The sequence below is a fragment of the Rhipicephalus sanguineus genome, chromosome 10 (assembly GCF_013339695.2).
Source record: "Rhipicephalus sanguineus isolate Rsan-2018 chromosome 10, BIME_Rsan_1.4, whole genome shotgun sequence".
NCBI lineage: Eukaryota > Metazoa > Arthropoda > Arachnida > Ixodida > Ixodidae > Rhipicephalus > Rhipicephalus sanguineus.
Window position 1 is genome coordinate 63,956,581 of NC_051185.1, and position 23,183 is coordinate 63,979,763.

General features: G+C 45.5%; 1 protein-coding gene across 1 annotated transcript in view; it reads left to right on the forward strand.

The window, feature by feature from the left end:
* The window catches only part of LOC119406444 (HEAT repeat-containing protein 1), a 157,274-nt gene that overhangs the window by 116,187 nt on the left and 17,904 nt on the right, over window positions 1-23,183 (forward strand). Inside the window, exons 22-23 of the mRNA XM_049420100.1 lie at window positions 1,882-3,072; window positions 4,566-4,693. Of these exons, the coding sequence (XP_049276057.1) occupies window positions 1,882-3,072; window positions 4,566-4,693 (1,319 nt within the window). The remainder of the gene's footprint in view (window positions 1-1,881; window positions 3,073-4,565; window positions 4,694-23,183) is intronic.

Below are 23,183 nucleotides of genomic sequence, written 5' to 3' on the forward strand. Positions count from 1 at the left end.
GCAAATCATGCCGTAGATGACATGCATGTCACTTAACCACCTGTCATTCGCGTTCGTCATAAAATCACGTCACGCAACACCAGTTATGGAGCATATCAAGCTAGCGAAACGGCCGTGAATCACCACGAGCGTAACATGCAAATGATGTGCATGAAATGCATCCCACGATTGTCATGTTACCACCTGTCACTTATGTTCGTATTACAGTTACGTCGCGCAATACCACTTTTGGTGTATATCAAGTTAGCGAACAGGCTGCGATCGCTTCATGAGTGTGGTATGTATATCAGGACCTACATGACATATATGTAACGATTGTCATGTTGCCACCTGTCATTTAGTTTGTCTTACAGGCACGTCCCGCAAAACCAGTTTTGCGGTATAAAAGCTAGCAAAACGGACTTTACCGAACCATCAGTGTGGCATGTAAATCATGCCCTACATGACATGCATATCATGATTGCCATTGTACCAGCTGTCATTTATGTACCTCCGTCATGCAGTCATACCTCGTAATATTAAATATGGCACATGTCAAGCTAGCGAAACGGCCGCGAGCACACCATGAGTGTGGCATTTAATTCATGCCGTGGATGACATGCATGTCATGGTTTTCATGTTACAACCTGTAATTTATGTTCCTCATACGGAAATTTTTCTCATGCCAATTTTGGTATACATATCATTTAATTAATGGCAAACATGTTGACATGTTTGCCGTTCATGGCAAATATGTCAACGTGTTTCAAACATGTCAGCGTTCATGGCAAACTTGACATGTTTGCCATGAACGGCAAACATGTCAAGATTTTCACGTTAAGACCTGTCATTTACGTTCGTCATACAGTCATTTTAAAACATACCAATCTTGCTAAAGAACGCATCAACGAAACGGCCAGGAGAGCACAAAGTCGTCGATAGATAGATAGATAGATAGATAGATAGATAGATAGATAGATAGATAGATAGATAGATAGATAGATAGATAGATAGATAGATAGATAGATAGATAGATAGATAGACAGACAGACAGACAGACAGACAGACAGACAGACAGACAGACAGATAGATAGATAGATAGATAGATAGATAGATAGATAGATAGATAGATAGATAGATAGATAGATAGATAGATAGATAGATAGATAGATAGATAGATAGATAGATAGATAGATAGATAGATAGATACGCTCAAAGACGCAGAAGTTCACTGAGACATGCTGCGCATTTAAGAACGCCAGGCCTGCGCGGAAAGAGCAGCACAGTCACAGCGAAAGCTGGAAGAGTGGCATTTGGAGAGCCGCTTATAATGTGGAGGAAGGAATAAGAAAGGAGGGAGCATTACGCCACGCTATTGAAGCCTGCCGTGTCGGCCCAGCACGTGATCAAAACGTCAGAGCGCGCAGTAGGTTTTATTACTACCGCTGGAGTTTTGTTCTTGAACCACCTCTGTGAGCCGGCCGGTCTGCGCCGAACAAGCGCGCTTCGATTAAAAGCTACCGGGCGCCGCACCCGATATGTCAGCAAACCTCATTTTTAATCATCAACCAACTCGCCCAACCAGCAGTTTTAGCAAACCTCATTTCTTGCGTGATCTTGACGGAAAAGGTCACGTGTTGGGCAGACACTGATGGCTTCAAAACGAGTTGGCTTGCTAAGGCTGGCTGCGTGACGTAATCCCCCTCCTTTCCTTTTCTTTCCTCCATGCGCTATAAACTCTCTTGGGGCAAGTACACTAGGAACGCACCCACTACGCCACAAATATTATTTTTGTGCAGTTTCTGGCAATACTGCATCCACGACCGCATCGAGCACACCCTCGTGGAAATTGTGCCCGAGAAAAAAACACCAGCAACGCCTCTTCGTGTTAAACGTCTACAGCCCGCCAAAGGACCGGAAAGATCGGAAAGGCCAAGATAACGGGCTGGCAAACCTTTCGCAAAGACGAGAGCGCTGTTCATGCTACGATAGACGACATCGAAATGTGGACCCGAAAAGACGTGGAAAGAGCGGAGAAGCACACGAGGGTAGTCCAATTGTCGAGACACCCCCGTTGTTGACCCCCACCTACTGCACCTGTGGGAGGCGCGGAGGGGACTCGCGAGATGCTGGCAACGCCACAAGTGGAACCGCAAACTCGAGATTGGGATCTCCAAGCTGGTTGAGGAGGCGCAAGAGTACTCGGAACAACTGGAAAGAACTGGCACAACACATGGAATATGCTTCAAGAAACCCTAAGCACCAAGCGTACCTGGGCATACTCAAGACTCTCCTTGCCAAGAAAGAGACCAAGAGCGCAGCAAAACAGAAAGTACACATACTCATACACAACCACCCGGGGGAAGCGGAAGTCATCATCAAAAAAGGGAAGGAGAAGTTCCTTGGTACGCAGCGGAAGAATAATGTACATTCGCGCTTTGACGAATATCGAGGTAACCCAAACACCGAAATGGATCGACCCTTCACGTTGGCAGAGGTAGAGAGGGTCCTCAGCAAACTCACCCGCAACACGGCACCGGGCAACGACAGAATAAACAATAAGACACTCCGGAACCTAGATGGACCATCTCTAGACGCTCTCTTAAAGTATGTCAATGAACTCTGGGAAAGCGGTAAAGTCCCACCGGAATGGAAACATGCTGAAGTAATCATGATTCCTAAACCCAACAAGCCCATCACGGTTAAGAACTTACGACCTATTTCTCTCACCTCGTGTGCTGGAAAACTCTACGAGCACATGGTGCACAACCTCCTGATCGAATATCTCGAGGACAGCGGACATGTCCCAAAAACCATGTTCCGATTTAGAGCTCACCTGTCCACGCAAGACGTCTTACTGCAGATCAAGGAAAAAGTCATAGACAAATTGGACACGCACACCCAGAGAGCCATCCTCGATGCAGACGTGAAAGGGGCTTTTGACAACATGTCGCACGAAGCCATACTACAACACCTGAACGTCTATAACTGCGGAGAAAAGGTGTATAACTACATAAGAGCTTTTCTGAAAGAGAGGACAGCCACAGTGGGAATAGGCCACTTGCGCTCCGAGAAGTTTGAAATACCACCGAGGTGTGCGCCACAAGGCTCCGTTATCTCTCCAATGCTACTCAATCTGGCGATGAGCTCCTTATCAAAGGAACTCTAAGAAATAGAAGGGATTGGCCATGCAATATATGTTGACGACCTCACCATCTGGACTACGGGAGGATCCACAGGCAAACAGCAAGATGCTCTGCAAGAAGCGGTTGACAGAACAGAAAGATACCCGGAAGCATGTGGACTGACGTGCGCACCAGAAAAGTCTGAGCTCCTAGTGCTAAAAAGCGCGCAAGAGGCCGACAACCGCAGCAGACACGAGACCCGGAAGTGAAAGTAGGAGGCGTCATAATTACTCTGGTTTCAACGCTTCGTATCTTGGGACCCTTAATTCAAAAGGACGGGGTCGGGGGAGCAGAGTTAGAAAGGATTCAGAAAACCGTGCAACAAGTTAGTCATCTGATCAAAAGAGTGACTAGCAAAACTCACGGACTCAAAGAAGAAGATTGCACGAAAATTATACAAGCGCTAATCGCAAGCATAATCACGTACGGGACTCAATACGAATACAATGAAGAACAGTCAACGGATTAAAATAAACGCTCTAATCAGAAAAGCCCACAAGATTACCATGGGCCTGTCGCCCTTCACATCCACGGAAAAGCTGCTTAAAATGGGAGTGCACAACACATAGGAAGAGCTCGTGGAAGCGCGCAATGTCAACCAGCTGGAGAGACTAAGGCTGACGAATACGGGTAGAGCCCTACTTCAAGATCTGTGTTATCAAGTCGAAGATAGCATGCACGTTCCTCAGCGTATCCCGCACTAGATCAGAAACAACCTACACATAAGCAATATGCCAAGAAACATGCATCCTGAGTACGATAAGGGAAGAAGACACGCTAGTATACAACTGCTAAGGGAAACATTAAAACGCACCAACCGCAATGAAGAATACGTGAGGTACACGGACGCAGCGGCTAACATTACAAATGACCGTTTTGTAACCAGCGTGGTCGACGAAAACGGTGAAGAACAGACAGCAACATCCATACGTACCAAGGACGCAAGTACAGCGGAAGAGTTGGGCATACCCCTGGCCACCTCTGCATGCAAGAAAACGCTGGTTACCGTGATCATGGATTCGCAAGAAGCGTGCAGAAGGTACATGAACGGAAGGATCGGAAAGGCAGCACTCCATGTGCTAAAGAGCACGAAGGTGGAAGAAACCACCATCCTCTGGACACCGGGACACGAGTCTCTCGCGGGGAACCAGGCGGCGCACGCTGCGGCTCGAGATCATGCACGCCGAGCCATCTCCGACACGCAGAGAACACGTACTGATGGCTGTCACAACGAGGATGAACGGATACCGAAGTATTCAGACATTTTGGCGCATTAGAGGAAGCAGAGGAAGCGGTACCCGCCGGCACACAAGAGTCTGAGTAGGGAGCAAGCGGTGACCTGGAGAAGACACCAGGCCGCAACTTACCCACACGGAACATTGATGCACGCACTGTATCCAGGGACCTACAGGAGGACTACAAGTTTTGCCCACCGGACACGCGCAACACCCTGCGCCACATGGTGCTGCAGTGCACGAACGATCCGGATGTACCACCGTCATCAGCCCCAAGCGAAAACGAAGAGGAAGGTGCAGATATAGAGAAACATTTAGAAGACCAGTGGGAGGCTCTGCTGGTGACGCAAGACCCTGACAACCAGCTACGATTGGTGAACAGGGCTCGGGCGGCGGCAGCGAGCCATGGCTACCTGGACTGAGGAGGCCACCCACCTTAGGACTGAAGTACAAAGAGCCTGGTCAAAAATAAAGTTCATTTCTCTCTCTCTTTGTGAAGTTTGCAAGCACCCACTACGGCCATTATTCGTCATTGTGCGGAGAAGCTAGGTACCATCTGTAAGGCATTATGTGCATTTTCTTGATGCGACGGCTGATGGCGATGAAGAATTGTGGCTGAGCTTTTGGAATGGTTTGCAAGCTTTAAACGACCCACTAGTTACGTAATTCGCATTGTGTGACGCCCGGTCGTTATTTCACTTTCCCACCGCGATATATACCATACGCTATCGTGAGAAAGAGACAGAGCGAGGGAAAGAACTTTATTGAGACCATGAGCAAAAATGGATCATGGGGGCCTTATGGGCTTCCTTGGCAACCCATAGAAGTGCACTTGCGAAAAACCCACTACAATATAATTCTTCATAATATTAGGGGCGAAGCTCCTTAAAGCGGCACCCGTTCGTCCCCGTCGTAGTGCGTAACTAGTCTTAACGCTAGTACCAGATCTTGACCTCCAAGGTAGTGCCGGTGGGAGATTTCTCCTGTGTGTTGTTGAACAATAAAAAATTCGCAGCGTGCGCGTTAACTAAAAGCCGAATTCTTCTGTCTCTCATTCCCCATTAGCAGCCATTGGCATGTTCCAGTAGGAAAACGTTAGTAAAGGTAGAAGTGTAAGTGTTAGCTAAAAGCCGACTTATTCTGTCTCTCATTCCCATTAGCAGCCATAAAAATTTTGTTCAAAACGCCGTTGATTGATGAAATAACCCAACGAAAGACGCCAGATGTTTTCTAAAAGCAAAAGGAAAAGACGCCAGATGTTTCTAAAGCAAAACGAAAAGACGCCAACTGCTTAACGAAAGACGCCAGATGTTTTCTAAAGCAATGGTTTTCTAAACAATGAAAATTCACAGCGTACATGTAAAATTGAAGTGAGCTGCAAGTCGTCATAACTCTCATCGAACCTTTAGTATAAACGCGCCCGATCTCACGTCGGTGATGATGTACTCGGCAGAATTCACGGAAGATTCACGGTTTACCGATGAACCTCCGCAGCTTCGCCCACTCATCATCATTTACTCCGTGGATATGCTGTGATTTTTTTGTGAAGTAAGGAAGCAGCAACCAAGCCATTTTTCGTCATTCTGGGGAAAACCGTGGTGCCCGCGAAAAGCCTGTAAGGCGTTAGGTGCACTATCATGAGGCTGTGGCTGATGACAATGAAGAATTATGGCAGAGCCCTTTGTAATGGTTGCGAAGCCTTCAACAACCTACTCGTTGCGCAATTCGCATGGTGTGACGCCTGGTTGTTTATTCACTCTTCTACCACGCTACATTACATATGATGATGATGAAGTTAAGGAGGCGATCATGTAAGCACCCAGACGTAGGCGGCTAGATAGATAGATAGATAGATAGATAGATAGATAGATAGATAGATAGATAGATAGATAGATAGATAGATAGATAGATAGATAGATAGATAGATAGATGATAGATAGATAGATAGATAGATAGATAGATAGATGAATGGATGAATGGATAAGTGGGTGGGTGGGTGGGGGGGTGGATGGATGGATGGATGGATGGATGGACGGACGGACGGACGGACGGACGGACGGACGGACGGACGGATGGATGGATGGATGGATGGATGGATGGATGCGCTCAAAGTGCCAAAGGTTCGCTAAGAAATGCTTCGCATTTAATAAATGAATAAAGCGTAATAAATTTGCACCCGAGTACCGGGGTTGGAACCCGGGCCCCCACAATTCAAAGGCAAGTGTCTTACCCACGGGTCTAGTCACCTTTCTCTTTTTCTCTATTGCCTGGCTTGGGTACATAAAACTTTACAAAAATATAATGATTAAAAGAATGCAGAAGTACACACAGCATTTCCAGGATTTGCAACCAGCCAGCATCGTGGTGGCTTCGTTTAACTAGTATGAACGCAAACCTCCAGCGGCTTTACTCTTGAGAGACACTAGCGAGATTCAGCTTCCACTTTCGTGCCAACAGCGCCTCCTTATCAATGTGGTATCCTACCATACTAGACGGCCAAGTAGAGTGGCGGTGTAGCAACGTAATTATATCAGAAGGTACGCCACCCTCATTCCTTATGTCTGTGTACCGGATACCATTCGAGCCTCATGGAGATTCTTCCCTAATGACCTTTTGTAACTGATACGAAACGTTAGCCCCTTCGCAACTGTAACAATGCATTATCTATTGTCTCTGGGTGCTTTCTGATTAAACAGTACGATTCTCGTGGTGGAAATATTTCATTTCAATCGAAAACCATCTTAACTGTTGTGTTGTGAGATTTAAAACGTTTTAATTCCTGATGGGATCTCTTTTACCTCAACTCTCTTTAAACCATCCCTACAAGGGCCACCCCTTTAGAATAACCCACAGAAGAGCACACAGTACAACATATCCGACAAGACACCATACATTCCTTTCGTTTCACACTAGACAGGTAATCGCGTTGAAGGACATCTTACACTCATACTTTGGATGCGATTTCATTGTAAAAACCCCCAGTACCTCCCGATACCTTATCCCTTGAAACATACTCGGGCAGCCGCCTCCTCAATCCCATTTGACATACGGTGCGCAGGCATCGGCCTGTTTCACAACGAAAAAAAAAAACTTTACCAGCTGCAGTACCTAGAGGGGACCAGGAACTAGCTCGTTGCCTTTGCCCTACTGCAACGAGCTGATCTTGCTGCAACGCTCCCATTCAAACTCCGAGACAAACATAGCGAAAATTCTGGGTAGCTTTTGAACGTTTCATCGACAGTAACGCAATACCTTCATTTCATACCACTGCTTGCTGATAAAGAAGAGGTTGGAAATCGAAGTTTCGGGGAAAACTGATTGGTTGGCCTATTTTCACTTCTACGCCTTATCTCCTGCCTCTGTGGTCTGCCCTCTTCGCTGACGTGATAAGCATCAAGTGTGAATATTATGTTCTTTTTTGCTGGTTTGGCGCCTTATCTATTTTGGCGAAAGAGGATTGTCTACACACCTGTGCTCTGAAAGCGTGTATTTCCGTGTTTCCCGGCCTATAGGTGGCGCTATGCGTCTAAGGACATGGCGCCCAACTAGATTACTATACCGAGCCGCGCTTCTACGGCAAGCTGAAAACTCGTTCTCGCACGGGTGACTGGGCAAGTTGGTACTTATTCCTTTGACAGCATAACGCGCGCGCACAAACACGGACACTAGAAGAAAGACGCAAACAACACAGTCGCCGGTGTTCTTTGCGTCGTTCTTCTAGTGTCCGTGTTTGTGTTCGCGCGTTATCCTCTTAAAATCAAAACTTGCTTCCGCTGGCGTTTTTTTTAATCTGTTGCAGCCACTTTGCGGCAAGATGACAACACTACCCTGGCTCTCTTTTCTTATGTCTCCTGTGAAGCTCTTTCCGAGCAAAAGAGCACACAGAAGATGAGATTGATACGTGGCGCCATTCGAAAGGAGTTCAAGGGAACGCGCGCAGATTAAAGAATCATTCAGGACAGTTGGCGCCATGGTAGGGACGAAGCATGTGGAGGGACGAAGCATGCAGTGTGCGCCGGTGTTTCCCACAGCAAAATCACTGCTAATGGGGAATGAGAGACAGAAGAAAGATTAGACACAGAGGCCCGCAGTCCACTTTTGGTAAATACGCACAAGAGAAACCTGCCGGCGTAATGCCGGTGCAACTTCAACTGTGGTTGTTGTGCTGGCCATCAAATTTTATGAGAAAACAATAAACACTACATATGTACTCCTACGGTACAGGCGTAATATCAGGTTAACGTCTGTGGTTCCAGTGTTCGCTCCGCTTTTATAGCAGTCTGATAGAGAATAAATTTGTATTCCTATAATTGTGCAAGCTATATTGAAGAGTTTGTCGACCCAGGAGGAATACATTGACTAAAGTTACGCATGATATTCACATCATTACACCGTAAAGTGCACATATATATATTTTTTTTTATAATACTGAAGTATGTGCTCTAACGTGAGTGCTCGCGTTACGTCAGACCATAAGTTACCCTTAAACGTCAGTGTTCTCCAGGTGCCTGGTAAGCCCACGATGTACACACTACTACACTTGCAAAAACACGTTGATCGACCTCGTAACACTTGGATCAAAGCCATAAAATAAAGCATAGAAGTGCTTTCTGACTGCTTCGCAGAAAACCGATTCTCACAAGGCGTGGGCTGTGCCGACGTTTTTTCTGTATTACGTGACATTGGTACATAAAACTTTATAAAAGTACAATGATTAAAATTATGCACAATGTACACAGAACATTTGACGGATGTGCAACGAGTCAGCATCCTAGTGGCTTCGTTTAACTAAAATGAACGCGAACCTCCAGCGGTTGTGCTCTTGAGAGACACTAGTGAGGTTCAACTTCCGCTTTCATGCCGGCCGCAGCTCCTTTTCAATGTGGTATCCTGCCACGCTAGACGGCCAAGTACAGTGGCGGTATCGTAACGTAATTAAATCAGAATGTACGCCACTCTGATTCCTTATGCCGATGTATCGGATACCATTTGAGCCTCATGGAGATTCTTCTCTAATGACCATTTGTAACCGATACGAAACGTTAACCCCTCCGCAGCTACAAAAATGCATTATCCATTTTCTCTGGGTGCTTTCTGATTAAACAGTGCGATTCTCGTGGTAGAAATATTTCATTTCCATCCAACACCTTCTTGACTGATAAATTTGTGGTGGAAATTTGAAATGTTTTCATTCCTGGTGGGATCTACTTTTTCTCCCCACTCTTTAAATCGTCCCTATAACGGCCATCACTGTACAATGACGCGCAGAAGAGCACAGGGCACAACATATCCGACAAGACACGACACATTTCTTTCATTTTACATTAGACAGGCAATCGCACTGAAACGCATCTTACACTTTTACACTGGAGGCGATTTCCTTGTAGAAGCCACGATTACCTCCCGATAGCTTATCTCTTGAAATATGCTCGTGCAGCCGCCCCCTCAGCCCCATTTGACATATGTTGAGCAGGCATCGGCCTGATTCACCACGAAAAGAAAAGAAAAGCTTTACGAAATGCTGTTGTGAGAGCGGACCAGGAACTAGCTCGTTGCCTTTGCCCTACTGCAACGAGTTTGTCTTGCTGCAACGCTCCCATTCAAACTCCGAGACAAACATAGCGAAACTTCTGGGAGGCTTTCGAACGTTTCACCGACATCATTGCAATGCCTGCATTTCATACCACTGTTTGCGGATGAAGAAGAGGTTTTAAATGGGAATTTCAGGGAAAATTGAATGGTTGGCCTCTTTCCACTTCTACGCCTTATCTGCTGTCTCTATGGTCTGCTCTTGGGCCTGCCCTCTTCGCTGTCGTGATAAGCACCATATCTAACGCTTATGTTCTTGTGCGGGGTTGGCGCCTCAGCTACTTTGGCGAAAGCGAATTGTCTACACACCTACGCTCTGAAAGCGTGTATTTGCGTGTTTCACGGCCTTTTGGTGGCGCTATGCGTCCAGGCACATAGCGCCCAAACAGATGATTGTGCCGAGTCGTGCTTCGGCGCTAAGCTGAATACTCGCTGTAGCACGGTTTACTGGGCAGGTTGCTACTTGTTTATTTTGACAGCTTGACGCGCGCACACAAACACAGACGCTAGAAGAAAGACGCAAACAACACAGGCGAGGGTGTTCTATGCGTCTTTTTTCTAGTGTCCGTGTTTGTATGCCCGCCTTGTCATCCCAAAATAAAACCTCGCTTCCGCTGGCGCTTTTCTTAAAGGGATTCTGAAGTAGTTTTACAATTCGGTAAAACTTTGTTGTTAACAAGGCCCGACATTATTGTCGATGATGGCGTAATTTTTCTCGCTGTTGTGGCAGCAGGAGCTTTAAAGTCTTGCTCCCCCCAAGCAAGCGCGCCAAAATTGTGGGTGTGGAAATGAAATAACTGGAACTATAGTCGTAGTCAGTTGTTTTGGCCACAGTGGTAGAATAACAGGGGGCCCGACGCGCCGCTCCGCCATGGCGCCGCGCGTCTCACGGAGGTGCTCGAGTTGCCACCAGTTTTCCGCAAGGTGGCAGCAGGTGTACTCGGGGCCGATAGCTCCGCTCCGGCGCATTTGAAAGCATGTGGCCAGCGCGCGTCGCGAGCATTTAAACTGGAATTTACATCTTTAACTTTTGAGAAATAAATCCGCGGTGTATTTATTACATCAGAGAGGCCTTGAGCAACACTGAAGAGTTGCCGTCGCTTAGAACGGACGCGCCACTAAGGAAAGCATGCAACGCAACGAGCGTTGCAGCGGCGTCTCTTCCTTTCTGCTTGGTCATCTTCGAGAAATGCGGAGGCGTCCGTGGGTGCAAGCGTCCGAAGAGCAAGAGCGTCCCTATGCGACGCAACCAGCGTTGCAAAGTCGCAGTCAGCCTTCGACTCAGGATCACGGCCAGACCACGGTGGTCGTGATTAGGTGATCCCATGGCTTGAGAGCCGCTCTGATGCGTCGCGTTTGTTGCACTCTGACAAACCAACGCGCGCGACCGCATCGGTGTTTCCGTTCACCTTGTACACTAGAACCACGGCTAAAACCACGGTGGCTTGAACTGTGCCGCTGATGCGGCAGCTGCCATGGGACGAAAATGCTTCGCCCGAAATAGCAAATCTGGCTACAAAACGTGCAACGAAAAGCTGTGTCTTTTCTCCGCGCCGAAAGACGAAAAGCGACTGCAGTTGTGGAGAAATACAATTCCACGGAAAGACCGCCAGCTACAGTCCTCCGACATACATACGATAACGTGAAAACCAAATGCTTTTTTTACTGTGTACACTTGGCGGTAGGAATTTTTACGCTTTCGAAAAAAAAAAAAACATACACGCGCGTCTCTTGCAATCGGCACCCTGTGACAGTCATATCGGGACTACCCGCGTTGATTAAAAAATTTTAAGCTTCGTAAAGCCTGGCGCTCTTACTTTTGCGGTCGCAGCTAGCAGACAGCCACTACAAGCTAGTAAAAGCACAAACAACCGTTTAAAGCCACAACATTAGCTAGAGAAACCGGTTTTTACAGCACAGCGAGAGCTTGTGGTGCGCGTCTTTCGGCCCAAAAACTCGTCGCTAACCTAGCGGCGGCCGCTAGCAACTCGAGCAGTACGGCGACGCGCTCGCGACGCTCGATCGGCTTGTGCTACCGATCATGGTGATTATACACGTGGCCTCGGCGATTAGCTCTAGCCGCGGTGTTGTAAGGCGCTCGGTCGGAACTAATCTCAGAGGCCACGGCGCTGATTATTCTAAAGGACACTTAGTGCAGATAATAAATGCTTGAACATGAATTCAAGTGGCCCGCGCACACATAAAAAATAGTTAGTACAGCTTTCTGCCACTTTTTTTGCATGGGTGCACTTCTGCACTCAGCGGAACCACAAACAAATGAAAGAAGGTGCCACTAGTTTCAAGACACCACCGTACCTTCTCGACCACCCTTGACGTGACGCCGCGTTCCATCGTAACCAATGGAAAGGAGCACGCGCTGAGGGATGGATTTCACCTTCTCTTACTGTTAGCTCGTTCAAAAGGGGGTGTCGCCAGAGCTCGGAAAAATCCCGAGTTTCACCAAACTGGGGCCATCGTGCATAGCACCCCAGGTCAGTCGTTTTTAATTGAAACGTAGCCATTCAAAATAAATTAAGAACAATTAAATTCATTAGAGAGCACAAACACTCAAAAATGACACTACGCTAAGTAAGCTATTACAATGTACTATAGCATAAAACTGCGGAGAGCGATCTTTAAGCTACAGAACCGACTTTTTTCCCCTAAATAATGCATGACAAAAACTTTGGAGCATGCTAAGTACGCGACAAAATGAAATGTAAGTGGAACAGGCCATCTCCCGTTTACATCTTGCCCTGTCCGCGGCTTAGTACGCTAGTCACTTATTGCTGCGCATTTTCACCAACCCGGATGATTTGCCGCACTTGAGAGTAACGAATGCATTAGAAATGGTAGAGCTTATATTTTACGCTTATAGCTTGAAAAAAAATTCATTAATGGTTAAATAGCCCCTTAAGAGGGCAACCTCGAATTTATCTCCTAGTTTTTATTTTATGGGGCTTAAACGCACTGAAATAAGGAAACGTAGATCGAGTTTTTAATAGATACTGTTCTCTGCATGAAGCTTTTGCACAAATTATATAAACTCCAGACTCTCCTAGTGCAACGCCTGAAAAATTGACATTTAAAACATATGATACTAATTTAAGTTCGAATTTAAGTTCGAAATGGCTGCTCTTTAATAAATGAGATGGCCGAGTAATGAAAAGAATATTCCTAGGTAGGCCTGGTGGGCACATATTATTATTCCTACGAAAACCGCTAACATAAGTGATTCTACATTTAAGAAAAAAAAAAGTATGAACTTAGCAAGGGTGGATCTTTGGCCTTGTTGGTGCGACATATGCATAATTATCATTATCATTGATAATTATCATTATCATTGTCCAGAAAAGAATTGTCATTTCTAGATCCTTCACATTTGCGCATGCCTGATGTCCGCAATTTTCATGTATTTATGCAGTGATCCGGCTCACAATAAACCATTGTTGAAAGTTAGCGCTTGTGTGTGTGTCACTCCCTGTCCCGTCCTCGTCGATTCAGTATTGCGCTTAACGTTATGCAAAAAAAGTATGTGTGCCTCCTTTCTGAGACTCCTGACATACCACGTATATGACTGCCTTTAAAAGGCACGTTAACTCTCTTGTAGGTCACACAACTCTCCGAAGAGAGCACAATGCTCTCCAAAGAGAGTTTACGTGCCTCTTTAAAGAGAATTATATACGTGGCAAGTGAGGACTTTCCGAAGGGAGTCAAATAGCTCTTGTTTTAGACTGTGTGATAAAGAGTTGTGAAGTTACCGGGCACACGCCCGGGCACAGATGCAATTGTGTTGCAACTTTGTCTGAGCCACTTGTACTTAGTGTGATTGCGAAAGCGTGTTTAAAGCGAATGAAAGTACAGCGTTACCGTATTTTGCAGGAACAAATAATAATACTTTGTAACATTTCTTTACATCTTCGCAGGGACTCATAAATCCGACTTCCGCGACTGACATGTCAAGCCTGCCTCCGTAAGAAAGAGGTATAGTTCCTTTCCGTTAATCGCATCAAGTAGGGCCCCGGTCTTACTAGTGTAGTTAACTGTGGTGACAGTAATGCCTAGACGTTGATCAACCACGAGTGTTTTCATGACATAAAATATTTGTTTCGGCAGTGTATACACATCTCAGAGTTTTTTTTTTTTTTTAAGGCGGCTTGAAGAGTTAGCTATTTCAGGCGCAGCGGCGGCGCTGTATGCGAAAAACCTGGTGCCGTAGAGCGTGCAGAAACGCGGCCGTGGAAGCTGCACTGCAGCCGGCTAATCACCGAAGCTGCGCTTCTCGGCGACCAGCCGTTTCTTATATGGCAAAAGACCATTTATCATTTGCTATTACGCGTTGCCACATTTCATTGTGGTCTGGATACGAAACCATGACCACCGTTGTTGCCTATAGCAATTAAGCCAGGCAATAAACCAGGCTAACATCTCCGGGAATTTCATTAAAGATTGTTATCTCTCTCTCTGTCTGTCTCTCTCTCTCTGTGGCAACTCTAGTGGAAGGCTGCTGAACGCGTGAATGCGCGTCAATTTCCCGGCATGGGGAAATTGGTAGTAAAGAGCAATGCGATTGAAATAGAGAAAGAAACGAAAAGTAGTAAAAAAGGAAACGTAAGTGGCCCATTAAAGAAAATTGATAAGGTTGTCGCTCAAAAAATTGAAAGACGATGCGCGGATCATTTCACTTCTAATGAAGTTGCTCATTGTTTCCACAAAATTATCTTTGCTGTGGGGAACGCCCGTATGGCAGCCAGCCGACTGGAAGAGCAAACGGCCTAACCTGTCCGATTTCATGGCGCCCTGAAAGTAGCGCGTCTACACGTCCCTGTAACGTTGGAATACCTGTGCGCATGCGCCTTTGCATTATAACAGTCGTACTCTCGTGCCTGAAAGAGGTAGCTGTTGCTTTCCGATTAAACAAAGAAACAGCATCTACCTCACAAAGCAAACTAGCAAGGTAAAGGGGCAAATGCTATCGGAGAGGGACATGAGAAGCACAATTTTTTACTAAAAGGGCTTCAACTCCTATTAAGCACCGCCCAATTGTGTGGATTTCAATGCAAACTTTCATATGCGAGCTGTGTTGCTAGAAAACGCACCTGAGCAAGTGACGAAAGAGTAAAATACAGTCAATGCACTGAAGCACCCCCGTTTGTTTTATCATGTTCTTTTTTCCCACGGAATACCCCTTTCCATCAGATTCACCCAGTTTTTCACGGCTGCCTCTGCCCCCACCCCCGCTTTTGCAGTTGCCCTCCGCTTCTCCCGGGTGGAGCAGAGGGCGCGCAGCACATGCACATGAGCGCTAAGGAAATCACTTCCCGCCTTGAAGAAGACAAGTCCACTTGTAGAAGCCTCGGCTTGAGCACTCACCCACTGCCGCTTTTATCCACCCCTGCCGGCCGTTTTTCAGCAATGATAGGAATAATATATAGCGTGTTGCTGATAAACAACGTTTATGATTTGGCAATTTTCGACACGGCCAGTTAACAAAGTAGGAGGACTGCACTGTAAAAACTGAAACTCCTGCAGTGAGAGCTAAAGAGCTGTTTTACTCCCGCAGATCTCAATATACTCTATCTACAAAGAGGCGCTTTACTCCCTTTAGCGAGGAGGAGTGAAAAGGCATTTCACTCCTCCTGGCGAGACGGAGTAAAGTGCCTCTTCCACTCTTCCATCCCGCGAGAGATTAAAAGGTTGTTTTACTCTCTTGCCATATCATCATCATCATCATTATTATCATCATCATCATCATCAGCCTGTCTACGCCCACTGCAGGGCAAAGAACTCTCCCATGTTCCGCCAAACAACCCGGTCCTGTGCTTTCTGTTGCCACGTTATACCTACAAACTTCTTAATCTCATCTACCCACCTAATTATCTGTCTTCCCCTCACGCGTTTGCCCTCTCTTGGAATCCAGTCAGTTACCCTTAATGACCACCGGTTATCCTGCCGATGTGCTACGTGCCCGGCCCATATCCATTTCTTCTTCTTAATTTCAACTATGATATCCTTAACCCCCGTTTGTTCCCTGACCCACTCTGCTCTCTTCCTGTCTCTTAAGGTTACACCTATCATTTTCCTTTCCATCGCTCGCTGCGTCGTCCTCAATTTAAGTTGAACCCTCTTTGTAAGTCTCCATATAAGAGCTTGTTTTAGTCTTGCACCTCTGAAATATTAGGAGCGGCAAAGAAATATTCGTGCAGTCTAATATCTTTGAGAGTAGCTCAATAGATGAAGTGACGGCGAAACATTCCTCGTCAACATATCGCGACGAAAACCGCTGACATTCACATAGAATCCGCGATCGTAAATACACGCGATGTTCACGCGTACGCACACTCTGAGTCGGGTACTAGTTATACACCGACTAGAGGAGGCGCGCCGCAGCGTACGCCATTAAATGCTGTGGACAGAGAGCCCGGCAAAAAACAAAAACAAAAGAAAACGGGGGGGGGGGGACCCTTACGTTTCGCCTTTAAAACGTGACCGCGATATTCGTGCACACGCATGCACACACTCACACACACAGACACACACACACTATCGCCTTCTCAATCGCTAGGTTTGCCTTCGCTTGTCGGTGGAGATGTATACACGGTGCAGCGAGAAAAGCCAAAGTGCAAACGCCCTGGAATTTTCGCTCATGACCAAAGCTGCTTTTTCGCTCAGAACCAATGACGCCGGCGCCACCGACACCGCAATTTCTGCGAAACGAGCTCTTTGACATTGTCGCTCTAAAAAATATATAAACACGACTTCCTTCAAGCGGCCGCTAAACGGGAGGGCTGTTACATGCGCCCCGAGAGAGAAACAAGATAACGCAACCTTTCGACGCATGCGCGAGTGAGGAAAGACAAAAAAAAAACATGGCTGTTCCCTCTGTCCTTGGAATCGGTATAACACGAAAGTGAAATGTGTCTTCACAGACGTAGTTCAGCGTTTCTTATGCATTCTTTCGCCCCCAAGCGCGCAGGAATGAATGCTACAGCAACAAACTGTAATGTCACGCGAATAACGCCAAGCAGCTCGAAATTTGCAACGCGCTGCTCAAGCAGAAAGGACACACGGAACGAACATACAAAGGATGAGCGCGAACTAACTGTCGCAGTTGTAACTTATTTCTGCGTGAGCAGCGCGCTCCTTTCGCAAAAGCGGCCGCTGCGGTGAGCGAAGTGACCTTCGTACTCTCAAGACGTACACACCACCGCCATCACGAGAAATGCCCGCCAACGAGCGACCACGCCCTGTAGAGGCGCGCGCTCATCCGCGTGGGGCGACGACATTTAAAGCGCGCTCTTCGAGCCCATCGCGCCAGCTCGCTAGTGATGAAGAAAACTGGCTGAAGTGCCACCGATCTCTGAGTACTCCCTTCGGTAATCGGTGTATATAAATAACTTGCCGTTAGAATGGCAAAGAACATGCCCATCTATGGCCGAATCGTTTCGTGCCCCGCGCTGTGAAGCGAGGTGACGCAAGTTCGACTCCCGCTGACGGAACTTTTTCTTCTCGTTTTTTTTCTTTGCCAACTGTTAGTCTTTATATTTTACAACGTCATATCCGTGACGCAGATACGTCAGTATAGCCCTTGTGGACCCCGACATAAAACACTTTCGTGCTATAAAAAGAATTACGCCATCTCCCGCTAAAGGGAACTATGTGGGGATGGGAAGCAGCGCATGCGTCGACTTGTTAACGCCTTGTTAACGCGTCCTTGCAAGTGGGACACTCCATGAATTCGCTGTAGTTGCTGTTGCTGCTACTCGTCCCGAACTCTTGTTGTAGCAAGCCACGCGGTTTCATAGCGCGTCTACAAAATTTCGTTCCCCGAGGCCATCACGTGATTGCTGAGACCGTGTAAGGGGGAGAGGCGACAGCGTCTTACCCAGCCCCTTACACAGGCCCGAATGCGCTAGCGCGTACCAGCACACATGGTGTTGTATGCGTTACGCTAAGCTAGGACAGCATACGGCAGCCTGGGCCCCTAAAGTGCTCTGCACGTGTCATCCTCAAGGCGGTCGAAGAACAAGAGGAAGAAGACTTTGCCTTGGCGCGAGCGCGTGCTCACATGGCTATGCTAGGCGGAACGGTCGCCAATGGAACTACGGACACAACTCAGCGCAAAAGCTGCTTCGCATCTAAAAAAAAGCGGACACACACACACACACACACACACACACACACACACACACACACACACACACACACACACACACACACACACACACACACACACACACCAGGAGAGGAGAAGCCTGCATCTAAAGTCGAAGTCTCGCCGTCGCCCGTCGCTGCGTTCGCCATTTTCTTCCGTTGCCTGGTCATCGAAGTTTCCGAATTGCTCAGCTGTGTCGGCTGTGCATGCCCGTGTCCCGTGTGTGCGCGACTGTGATCTCGACGCTGGACGTGGGCGGCATTTAGCGACGGCAGTGCAACATCCCGTACTGTGGGCGTGTTCTTTTCACGATTGTCTGCAGACTGAAGCGAGCTTCTACGTTTGTGTATGCGTGTGCGGCCAGCACCCCGTTCGGCACTGTCGGAAATGCGAACGGTCAATGGTGCGTCTGTGTTCTCAGTTTCGCGTCGCTCAGGTGTGTAGCGCTGCACCGTGTGTTTTGTGGAAAGTAGAGCAAAGACCAGAATAGAAAAGTATTAGGCGCACATACGTGTGCTTTTCTTTGTGTTTTGTATGTCGTTGCCACGGCGTGCTGCTTAGTTTCTCGTTCAGGCCGCGCACTGCCTCCTCCCTCACCTGCCCCTTTCTTGCAGCTAGCGTTCGTTATATGGTGCCGCCTAACGAGATCTCTCAAAATAATATTTATTCTGCTTTGATCGCCACTGTATAATACCCAGTTGGTTATATTTAGTTGAATTTCTATAACCACAGGTGGTCGAACGCACGGCAATGTCCTCCACTACGTCGTTTCGCTAGTACAACTGTGGTTATGGTAGTCGATACCACAATAGGATCTTCACATAATGTTATGATTATTCTCTACCATATTTGTTTATTTGATATTAAACTGTTGCAGTTGAGTTATATAATGGCAGTACTAATCATCCCATCAATATTTGTCCTTATCAGGTTTCTATCATTGAATTTCGACTGTATACTCAATCATGTTTCAATGTTTAGTGTTATCGATTCTGCTGTGTTCTTCCTGTTAACACTGAACTTGTGTTCTCTCGTTTGTTCAGTTTTTACATAGCTCCCTTTTTCTCTCCCACTGAATTGACATCACTGCAGTAATAACCTATAAAAAGTGTGTGGTAAACGTCTGAGCTTGCTTGAAAAGGATGACTTGCGAAAAAATTGCAGTAGATCCCATGCATTGTCGAAGTCGATGTCACGCGAAGCATTTATTTGTAGCAGCCTATGCCGTATTGGTATTATTATTATTAATGTTATTATTATTATTATTATTATTATTATTATTATTATTATTATTATTATTATTATTATTATTATTATTATTATTATTATTATTATTATTATTATTATTATACACGGCAATATGTCTTCCGCAACTTGAGTATGCGTCCGTGATATGGAATGGCATTGCTCAATCCAGCGGTAACACCATTGAACGAGTCCAGAAAAAATTCTTCAGCATATATAACCATCGCTTTGCTAAAAATGACTCTGGATCTCGTTCAAATACTGCTGAATCATTATCACTGCCATCACTTCACTGCCGACGAAATCGTTCTGATCTCTTATTTCTCTACAAGCTAGTCCACGGTATCATATCCTGCCTTGTACTTCTCAATTGTGTTAATTTTCGAATTGCGCGTAAGTTAACCAGAGAGAACAGACCGTTTCATGTACCCGCCTGCTTCTTCCAACACCGTACCGTTCACAGAATACAAAGTATTTATAATATTAATTTTCTTGATCTTGACGTTTTTCATAGTCCACAATCATTGTTTTTATCCGAGCTTTGCACTGTTTTGACATAGTATGGCACAATGTACAAAGTCTTCCCTTCTCCGTCTTTCCGCATAGTTGTATATGTGCAATCTAATTTTTTACTCCCCTTCAATATTTCTCACATTTTCTTATTTTACTCCTCCCCTTTTGTGTTCATTTCTCTTTGTCTACGTGTTTTTGCTCTTTTTATTTCTGAAGACTGTCTGTATTGTATTGTTTATTTTTATTGATTTTTTTTGCGTGCGCCTGCACAAAGACCTTACGGTTTGTTCCTGGGCACGTTAAATAAATGATTGATTGATTGATTGATTGATTGATTATTATTATTACAGGTTAAGGCAGTTGGCACAGCTGATGCTGCGTCGCTAGATGAAGATACCATTTCAGAATGCATTAAGCGCTTGAAACCATCCTTTTCAGCTGGCCCAGATGGCATCCCCTCTGCCATACTAAAAGCCTATGGCAGTATACTTGTCCCAGTATTGACTACCATATTTAATAAGTGTCTGCATGCTTCAACGTTTCCTAGCATGTGGAAAACTGCTCGTGTTTTCCCAGTGTTTAAGTCTGGCTGTAAAAGTGACGTCTCGAACTACCGCCCTATTTCCCTTCTTTGTGCCGCATCCAAAATCTTTGAGCTTGCTCTTCACAAAATATTGTCTTTTGATGTAAAAAATTAATTGATTGTGAATCAGCATGGGTTTCTCGCTGGCCGCTCAACTGTCACTAATCTTGCCAGTTTCATGATGCAAGTCTCCACGCCTATTTCGCAGAGAGGACAGGTTGACGCTATTTACTGTGACCTTAGCAAAGCTTTTGATGTTGTCAGCCATTCGCTGCTTGTGGATAAACTTGCACACTTTGATGTTGATTCTTCAATTGTGAATCTCATCCATAGCTATCTTCTTGATAGATTATGTTACGCTACCGTTAATGGCCAAACGTCCTCTTTGTATAAAGCTACTAGTGGGGTTCCTCAAGGGTCGGTACTGGGCCCACTCCTCTTTTTAATTTATGTTAATGATGTTTCTTCTGTCATTCGGAATTCTTCTTTCCTTTTGTATGCCGATGACATAAAGATATTTAAGGAAATTCATTCAGTTATCGATTGTCGCTTGCTGCAATCTGATTTCTGTTCTTTTTCTGAATGGTGCAGGAGCAATAACCTCTCCCTAAATATTTCAAAAACCAAAAGTAATGAGTTTCACTCGAAAAACATCTAGTGTGCCATTTTTATATTCTGTCAATTCTGTGTCGTTGTGTAAGGTATGTGAGGTCAATGATCTAGGTGTTCTTTTTGATAGCACCTTACACTTTTCTGCTCACGCTAAGCGTGTTGCTTTGCGGGGTCTTCGCACCCTAGGCTGTGTTTGCAGAATGTCTAGAGAATTCCGTTCTCCTGTGCCCTTCCGAAAATTGTACACCGCGCTATGTCTTCCTCAACTAGAGTATGCATCTGTGATCTGGAATGGCATTCCTAATTCCAGCAGCAACGCCATTGAGCGAGTCCAGAAAAAATTCCTAAGCATTTACAACCATCGTTTCGCTAGAAATGACTCTGGATCTCGTTCTAACGCTGCTGGATTATTATCATTGCCATCACTTTGCTGCCGACGAAATCGCGCTGATCTGTTATTTCTTTACAAGCTTGTGCATGGTATCATATCCTGCCCTGTACTGCTCAACTGTCTTAATTTCCGAATTCCACGTAAGCTGACCAGACAGAATAGACCTTTTCATGTAACCGCCTGCCTCTGTGAACATTCGACCATTGGCAGGATACAACGTCTTTACAATGCTTACTTTTTGGAGCTCGATGTTTTTCACAGCTCCCAGTCGTTGTTCTGCTCCGAGCTTTGCACTGTACTTACATAGCCTTGTACACTGTTGATATATTTTCTTTGCCTGCGCATAGTTGTATATGTGCAATTTTGTAACGTTTTTTTATCCCTGATATTTTATTATGAATGTTTCCTTTGTTTTTTGTTTTTTTTGTTTTTTTTTTCGTGCGCCAGTACAAAGACCTTACGGTTGTTCATGGGCACATTAAATAAACGTTTGATTGATTATTATTATTATTATTATTATTATTATTATTATTATTATTATTATTATTATTATTATTATTATTATTATTATTATTGTTGTTGTTGTTGTTGTTGTCATTATTATTATTTTGCTTCGAGCCAATCGTTCAGAGGTATAACGACGTCTCTCTGAACTTTGAATAGTTATGCTCATATGTTGCGCCTACCAAACACATCTACTACACTGGTGTTTAAGGGCTACCATATAGCCCGACGTAACAACAGCGTCACATTAGAGCATAGGTGGTAAATTTATTGAAATTTGCTAATTATAAAAGCTACCATGGTGGATACTGGAAAAGATGTGGTTACAGGAGAAATAACGCTGAATATGTATGATATCATGGTGTTTATAGTGGGAGGCATTGGGCAGTGGTAAGGGGCAAGGTGCACGGGGATGGGTAAAGTGGAAAGAATGAAAGGCGGTCTTGGGTGATGTTGGGAAGTAGCACCAAATAGTGCATACTGTTGGGCGACTGCGACCGCTATCGCAAGAATGCTCTCAACCAGCGAGGAAATGGTGGGTAAGGAAAATGATGGTGTACTATGCTGTAATATGCTGGAGAAACTGTGCGAAGTATGATGAGTAGAGGCCAGATTTTTAGGCGTTAAAAAAGTTCGTTTTTGGCGCCAAAAATAGGGGGACAAAAAAAAGATTTAGGCCTCCAACGTCGCAAATGTAAGCACAATTAATTTATATATAAATGCAAATAATTTCGAGCGACGACGTGCGCGACCTGTATGTACGATAGGAAAACAAAAAAAAACGTTATTTGTTGTTATGATCCAAATGCGATAACGGCTGAACATAGCAGTGTATACTTAAGGTTAACAGCACGAAAAGAACGCTTCACGTGAACACGTGTGGGTGCACACCGCAGTTTGAAAGCACCAAAGTTCTGGATAAGGTTAAAGAAGAGCATGAGCATATAATCTGTGAGGCAGCTCAGATGGCGCGTGAAAGGGGCACGTTCGTAAGGAAGCTATCAGTTGCATTGACAGACAGGGAGCTCTCTTTTTTGGGATGCTCGAGTAGGCATAGCTGGCTCAGTGATAGTTGATGTCTAGTTGTTTCATATCTTTGCTTATGTTTTCACCTTCTGTTACCGCTTCTTTTCTGTTCACTCGGGTATATATAAGAGCATTCTTGTCAATAAAAATTCAGTTGGAAGTCAGC